The following is an 8,191-nucleotide window of genomic DNA, read 5'->3' on the forward strand; positions in this document are numbered from 1 at the left end:
ATACTTTTTCAACATAATACTTTCAGAGAGAGACTTTTATATTATTTTTCTATTATTTTTATAAATATTAATATTATACTTTTAGAGATAATACGTACGAGAGACGGGAGAAACAGAAATCAGTGACCGAAGCGGGAATCGGTTCTCGCGACGGAGTACATACATAGTTGTCCGGGCCGGTCGAAACGCGGCGGATCGAAAGGGGGATCGAAGGGACCTCGAAGGGAGAGATCGAAGAGTGATCGACGGGTTCTCGCATCGCGGAGGCTTTTCGAGGCGTCGCGTCGTCCCGGCGACGGTGATCCGAGGGGCGGCCGTTTTTCTCCGGCGACAGTATCCAGTGTAAACAGAGCCGTTGCGTCAATATTTCTCCGTGCCCACCCTCTCGTCGCGGGCCACTCTCGCTACGGCCAACAGTTCTTGACCACTGCGGACAATGGCTCGCGGGGACGCGGCGCACGCACCTACACACACGCACAGGTCGGCGAAGAGAGAAAGGGCGGAGGAGGAGAGAGGACGAGGAGGAGGAGGAGAGCGAAGAAGGAGGAGGAGGAGGTGGAGGGAGAAGGAGAGACGCGCAGCCGGCAGCAGACAAGCGAGCCTTCCCACGAGACATTGTATAGCCGAGCAAAACTATACATATATCGTGTCTCACGTGAACGAGAGGAGCGCACTAACCTTACTATCGAGCCTGCGATCGGATCGTTTTACGATCTCGCCGGTCGCCTCGGTCCTCCCGTCCATTACACCCTCGGAGCCCGCAATTTACCCGCGATTTTTCGACGCGCGACGACGACGACGACGACGACCGTCGAACACCGTCGATTTCCTTCCCGGAAAAAATTCTCTCCCCCGTGGTTCCGCCGCCGGAAAGAATGCTCTCGCGGGCTCCGCTTCGAAATCGGCGGCGCTGGGGAGGGGAAGCAGCACCGGCGACGGAGAGAGGAGTGTGGGTGGGGGACGACGACGACGACGACGGGAATCGGCGAAGAATAAACGAATCGAAGACCGAAGAGCGAATCTTTTTCGCGAGTTATTCCGCTGGAAATACGATCCCCGCGTCTTCTTTCTTTCCCGCGGCGTTCAATGGACGGCCGATCGTTTCGCAAAGCAAACATGGCGGCGCTTTACGAGCGGCATCGAAAAATATACAAAGGGAAAGAACGCGCGAGGCTTCCGCGGCTCGGGAACAGAGATATTCCGATTGCGTCTCGTAAAACGCAAAGCGCGCCGCTACAGAGATCGAGAGAGAGAGAAAGATTGCCGTGGTGCGCGCGCGCGCGCGCTCCGCCGCTACGATGAGGAATCCTCATTTTTGGCGCGCTAGAGCGCTATTCTCGGAACGGGAATGGCCGCCGCCGACTATTTACGGATACAACAACCGACGTTATTTCGTCACAAAACAATTTCCAGTGGCAACCCTTTGAGGACACCGTCGCTCTTCCTAGCTCCCTCCCTCCGCCCTCATTCTGTCTAGAGACGCGGCGCGACGCGGTCGAAGCGAGAGAGGAGAGACAAAGAGAGAAAGAGAGCGGCGCCGATCCGCGCCGATTTCCGAGGATGTCTCCTCTCCGCGAAGGTCGAGGAGAACACGGCGCGCAGAAGACAACGCGCGAGAAAAGGACGAGCAGGGCGAGCGCGCGCGCGCGCGCTAGACACTTCTAAAAGAGTGGATCCAGATTTAGAGTTGTTGTACAAGCGGCGAATACTGTTGCCTTTTCTCCTGTTTCGCCGGATGGCTCGAGTCTGCGGCCGGTTCGTGCTCGTCTGCTCTCTCTTTCTCTCTCTTGATCTTTCTCTCCGTGAAGAGAGAAGGAGAGAGAGCCGGGAACCACGGGAGGGAAAAAAACATCTCTCCCAGGAAGAATACAGTTGGGCAGAGCCGCGGGGTGGCGGCCAGGGGAAAAAAGGAACGAGCCTTGACGCAAGACAACACGCGATCCTCCGGTGCCGAATCGAGAGAGAGAGAGAGAGAGAGAGAGAGAGAGAGAGAGAGAGGATCGTTTTCTCGGAGCCTCGAGGATCCGCGATCGAGGCGGTCAGCCGCGATATAGGTTGGATAAATATAAGCCGCGATCGCACTTACGCAAGTGCTCAATTAGGCGGGAGGGGTGCGCGCGGGGACGCGGCGGCGAACGGGAAAGAAAGAGCGAGAAAGACGCGAGAGAAAGAGCGAGAAATACCCGAGAGAAAGAGAGAGAGAGAGAGGCCGCCGATAAATATGTAGACCGAGGGATTCTATTCTGAACGAGAGAGCCGATCGACGCGTCGTCGTTTTTATCCGTAAATACCAACAGAGCTTACGGCGAGAGGCGACCGGTTTGACAGACGGGAACCTCTTGGAATCCGAACCAAAACATCGCGCCATTCATCGGCAGCCGGCGAAGGTCGGGCCGCACCAGGCCCGCCGGAGTTGACAAACGTATCCCTGTCGAGATTTCACGACGACGACGACGATACGACACAACGTAACGCGAGATCCGTTTCGATGCCCGTTCACAAGATACATAATCCTTTCGGTGCGCGTCGGTGGACGAAGCGAGCGCGCCACGCGTCCTCGCGACGTATCAACGGTTCGTTCGTTCGTTCGTCAACGGACCGTCCCTCCCGACGCGCCGCGTCGCGAGAGTCCGGCGACCGAAGGAGAAAACAGGCAAACGCGCTCTCTGCTCTGCCCAGGGGTGCCGCGGCGCGGCGGTAATTGGAAAATTGTAGGCGCCGCTGGTTCGCGTCCGTCGAGAAATCCGTCCTTGGTCCAGCCGCCGTGAGAACATATATTTCGCGGCGGCGCGAAAGATGACGATTCCGGGCGAACGCGAAACACGGCGGTTCGCGGCCAAAAATACACGAGAGTGAAATATGATGACTCGGCCGTTCGAAATTGAACGTTCGAGGACTCGTCGAACCGATAAAAGTCGAACCGGCGGCGGTGTTGCTGCGCGAGGGAGAAACAGATTTCGTTTTGGAACGCGTTCGTTTTCGGCTCGCGGGGCAACAGGAGCAGAGGGAGGAGGAGGAGGAGGGAAGCGAAACGAGAACAGCGTCGAGTCGAAGAAAAAGAATAATATGCTTACCGTTCGGGGTGTCGGCAATAGCACGACGGCGACCGTCCACACGAGCATCGTGGTCCACATGTTTGGTGGTTGTTGGGTGTCGGATGTTTACACGCCGCCGGTGCTTCGTCGACGGCGGATGCGTGTGGACCGTGGTGCCCAGGTGTGTGTGCTCGTCGGCGTTACCTCCTCGCTTGGGTTTCGCGAGGCTGCATAGCCCACCGTGAACCGCCGTTTACGAGGTGTTTAACACAAGGTGTAACACGCACCGTCGCCGCGTCCTCGCGTCGCAACCTCTCTCTACTGAATATCTTGCTCTCTCTCAGCCGACGACGAGCCGACGCGCAACGTGGTGTGTGCCCCAGTCGGCGGTTGTTAATCCTCTCCGATGCGTGCAAAGTGTCGTAGAACTTGTCGTTGCCCGGCGATTCTCGTCGCGCGATAGAATCGGGATCGGAATACCGAACGAAAAACGCGAATTACGACGACAACGACGACGACGACGACGAAGCAGACGAGGAAGAATAAGAAAAAAAAATAAACAACGAGATGAACTCGCGTCACTTCTCTGTCCTATATGGTCGCACTGCAATAATAATAATAATAATGATGGTAATAATAATAATAATAATATACACTCTAGGTACGTTAACCGTAAAATTTTTCACGTACGCCGCCCGAGCAGGTGATACGAATAATGCAAATATAATATTTATATATATATATATAAATATATATATCACGCGCGAGATCACTGAACACTGCCTGTGACACACTTTATTCCATTTATCCGTGGGACGCCGAGAGTCGTCGAACAGCTTCGTCCAGGGTATATCGGATGGTAATGCAGTCGTGCGTAGGATAATTAGGTGAAACACACCGGGTGCCGAGCGCGCGCGCGATCCTTTCGGCGAGTCGCTTGGTTTTTTCCCCTTTTTTTTCTCGCTGCACGCGTACAACTCTCTGTGGCCGCCTAGATACAATCGGACACACGCTCTCCCCGTGTAATATATGTATGTATGTATATATATTGTTGTATCGGATCCTCTCTTGTTGTCGTCGCAACGATGTTTGGTCGCCGTTTAATCCGCGGTCCCCTCGATCAGAAGTATACGTGTATCTCGTAACTACGCCCGCGTGGAGCGTTGTTTCGCGTCGCACGAGCCACTACGTCGACGAGAGTCGCGACGATCCGCCACGAGCATAATTATCCTTCGCCGGCTTTGAGGGCCAATGTGAGAGAGAGAGAAAAAAAAAGGCACACGGTACGACACCACTCTCGCCTCGCCAACCGTCGCAACAACGACGAGTCGCGCACTGACTGGCCGTCGACGAACCGTGAGGAATAATTCCCTCGGCAAGAGTGTCGGCCCGGAAGAGTGGTGGTGGTGGTGGTGGTGGCGGCGGTGGTGGCACAGCGCCGCTGGAGGAGAAAGTGGTGGGGGCGAACGGAGGGGAGTATATCGGCGGCGGTAGCGGCCGTCCGACGATGGTGGGGGAACCTCGGCGACGACGACGCGCGTCTACGGTGGTGGTAACAGCACCGGCGGAGGTGGAGCGAGGGTACCCTTTCGTCGTGTGTGCGAGCAAGAGTCAAACGTGGAGGGGCGGGGGGGAGAGAGGGAGAGTCAATGTGCTTCGTTTCGAGCGAGGGGAAGTTTTTCTAAGGGCCGGGGTGGGGGTGCTGGTGGTTCGGGAGGGGGGAGAAAACGAGACGAGAGGAGTAAGTAACACGCGAAGAAGAGAACCGGCACGAATGGCACCGCTCCGCGGCTCGACTACTACTGGGATCCAGAGATGCGCCCCTTGGCCCGCGTACACCGGACTCCCGGTCGTTTTCCTTGTGAAAGTGCCTCGTAGCGTGTACGCGATCTTCGGCAGGCTAAATCGTTCCTCCCTCGAATGCGCACTTTTCCTATCCTCTTTCGGCTCCTCTCTCTCTTTCGTCCTCTTCGTCGCTCGGCTACGATGATCCGGGGATCCACGGGGTTTCCGCGCGCGCGCCACTAAAACGGCCGAGACACTAGCGCCACACCGCGGTTACTCCGGCAAGCACTGCGCGACGTCGATCGGTCACGAGACACTGCGGCGTGCGCGATCGACAGATGGCGAGTCCTCCGATCTCGGTTGGTTCGACGACCGGCGTTACGTTGCCTTGTGTCCCGGTTTCTGTTATCCTGCGAACCGCGCGCCGCCGGATCAACCGTACGAATACGTGTGTGTCCGTCGTCGTCGTTGCTTGGTCTCCGATTTCTTTCTATCTCCTATCGTTTTATCGCGTCACGATAAACCGCGGTTCCCAGAGCGGATCGTGCGGAAGAGAACGGAGTGGCGAAGAACTCTCCGGCGAAAGAACTCTCTCTCTCTTCGGTAAGTCCCGCGTGTCTCTGCGTACCCGAAGAATACGAAAACTCTGAAACTGTTACGATTGGCGGTTACACACGCGTGCGCTGGTAGCGTTTGGAAAGGACCCGTACGTGTCCCTCGCGTCTACACAACGGCGTGCAACCCTCGACTGGAAGTAGTAAGCCGGGAGCACCCCTACTTATAATTGTGGTCCCGCCGGGTCCCCTGAGAGAGGGGTTGCGGGGAACTAGAGGGGTGGTGGGTAGCGGCTGCGCCGGTGGCTCGCGACGTGACCGGCTCTTGGAGGGGTACGGGGAACTCTTGTTTAAGGGCGCGGGGCTCGAGGGGCCGGGGCCGGCGAACGAGGCAGCTGCAGGCCGGCTGCACGCGCCCACCCCCACCACCTAGGCCCCTGTACGACACCCCAGCCACTCGTGCGGACTTCTTGCCTGCATGCGAGCCTGTCGTAGACTCCTCGGGGCGCCTGTCTTCTTCCTTTCTCTCTCTCTCGCTCGCTCTCTCGGACCTCTCTCTTTCTCTCTCTCTCTCTCTCTCTCTCTCGCTCTCTCTCTGCCTCTGTCTCCTTGGCCACAGCTTTTCTGCTTCCTTCCTTCCTCCCTGCCACCCTCCCTCCCTCCCCCCCAACCCCCGGCTGCACCGGTTACCCTGCTCGCGTCTCTTGTCTCTGTTCCACGGGGCCACGATAAACTCGCGTACCCCATCCGACGGCACGCGCCGCGGCGTGCCACCTCCTCGTGACGTCATACCCTTCTTTTTAAGCGCATTACGCTCTTCTTACGCGCCGCGATACACTCCGCGCGAGCCGCTCGCCGAGCCGAGGCGAGGCGAGGCGAGGCGTCGCCCGAACGGGTTACACCGGAACACGATTCGGCCGGGCCCCGCCCGTGCCCCGAATCCGATCCGATAATTTGATTACAGCGAAGGGGTTGGTCGGTGTACCCTGATTATCCTGGAAATTGTTCCGCGAGATCTGGAAATCGCAGCGTTCCGCGGCGCGATCGGGGATGATTTTGGTCGCGTCGTCGAGAAAGACTGCAACAGTGGAGACCTTTTCAACCCTTTTCTATTTGTCGCGAGTCTTCCTCGCGAGTCGGCCCCGGATTGACCTTTCGGGCGCTACACGCTCGCAACCTTTACATTCTGAACGGGGTGTCGTTTCGGGGGTTGTTGCGAGACGCGCGGCGCCCTACGTTCGCTCGCTTAGCATTCTAACCTATTTTCGTCCGCGATGATTGTCAACTGTCCAGGTGACTATTTTTAAGGTTAATTAACCGTTCGAGTCCCAGAGGTCATTCAGAAAACACGGTCGAAAAGTGGCGAACAGCGTGATAGCGCTCGTCTTAATTGCTCGCGAAGAGAACCAAGCGGCGCGATGGCGCTCGTCAAGATTGACAAACGAAACGAAAAGAAATAAAATGGGAAAAAGCAGCTATGCGATGTGTGTGTGTCATTAAAGCTTCATCGCGACGCAAGATCTGAACAGCGCGGTCGCGCTGCTTGGGACTCGAACGGGTTAACCCATTGACTGCCGCGCAAATTTAGCGCATCTTGCCCTGGGTGCCACGGTTTTATTTGAAAGAAAACATGGAGTGTTATTAATATAATAATATTAAGTTACTGACATAATATTGCAACGGCGTTTACAGTATTTCTTTTATTGATAATCAATATGTTCTCTACGCTATGTACATTTTTCATTCGTCCTTTGTAATAGTTTCTAAAAAATAACATAATAATAATAATAATAATAATAATAATAATAATAATTTTATAATATAACATTTACGGATATCATAAAAATGGGAGTGAGAGACATCTACAACTGAAATCGGCAATTACTTAGTTGCCAACCCAATAATTCCGAGAAAAAGGCGTTCACTCCGATCGAATGGATCGACGAAGGAACGGCGACGCCAATGATAAGTCAAAAAGAAATTCATACTGAAGCGCATCCCGAATATTCGTGATCGGTGAAAAGCGATCCGTCCGCGAGCTTCGAGACCCCCTCCGGCTAGACGACCCCCTCTCGCCGCCCTTCCGACGCTTTCACCGAGCCCGTAACCCACTGACGTCACTCGTTGCGAAAACACGATGGGTGCGAGGCACCCCACGCACCCCTCGTTGCTGACCCCTCCGCGACAAAAACGCATAAGTACTCGCACAGGGCGACAGATTACCGCGCGCAGCGCGCATGCTGCTCCTCGCGAGCCATTGTGCGCGGGCAACATAATGCCCCGGACCTGTCTCGGGCACGCATCGACATCCCCCCATTGTTCCCCGGCGCGAATCGCATTCTTCCCTACCCTTTATTTTGCCCGTGAACACGGAGCCTGTCCCGCAAAGTGTCGAAAGCGACGGCGCTCGTAAATTCGTTTCTCTCGAGCGTGTCGGTCGGCCATCTTGGATCGAACCAGTCTTTTCGGGCACTCTGGCCTCTGACACGCGTCGCTTCCGCGTTGCCTGGTTTCTTTCACGGCGCGTTCGAGGTTTACGGTTTCTCGATTTACAGGAGACCTTGCGAGATTTCGGCGGGCGAACTGTTTCGGCTCTGATCGTTATAAAGACGCTAATTGCTTAGGGGAAGTTTTTAGTTTGTAATTCTTTGAACTGGAAACTAGAGTTTTTAATTTTCAAACCGCAAACCGGTTTCTATTTTATATTAAATTGTATTACATTAATATTAATAATATTAATAATATTAATTGTATTACAATTGTAATTGTAATACAGGATGTTCCAAAATTATGGTACCTCCGGGAAATTAGGGGTTG

The 8,191-nt window shown here is 55.1% G+C and overlaps 1 protein-coding gene across 3 annotated transcripts in view; it reads right to left on the reverse strand.

Moving 5' to 3' along the window:
- The window catches only part of Delta (neurogenic locus protein delta), a 76,577-nt gene extending 71,027 nt beyond the window's left edge, over positions 1 to 5,550 (reverse strand). Inside the window, exon 1 of one of the 3 annotated variants that reach the window (XM_033486543.2) lies at positions 3,075 to 5,550. In XM_033486543.2, the coding sequence (XP_033342434.2) occupies positions 3,075 to 3,134 (60 nt within the window). In that variant the 5' untranslated portion in view covers positions 3,135 to 5,550. Of the gene's footprint in view, positions 1 to 678; positions 775 to 2,304; positions 2,434 to 3,074 lie in introns of those variants that run through there. The other 2 variants (XM_033486544.2, XM_076518966.1) reach the window with 2 other exon arrangements.
- Positions 5,551 to 8,191: the final 2,641 nt, after the last annotated feature.

This window comes from Megalopta genalis, chromosome 2, assembly GCF_051020955.1.
Source record: "Megalopta genalis isolate 19385.01 chromosome 2, iyMegGena1_principal, whole genome shotgun sequence".
Classification (NCBI taxonomy): domain Eukaryota; kingdom Metazoa; phylum Arthropoda; class Insecta; order Hymenoptera; family Halictidae; genus Megalopta; species Megalopta genalis.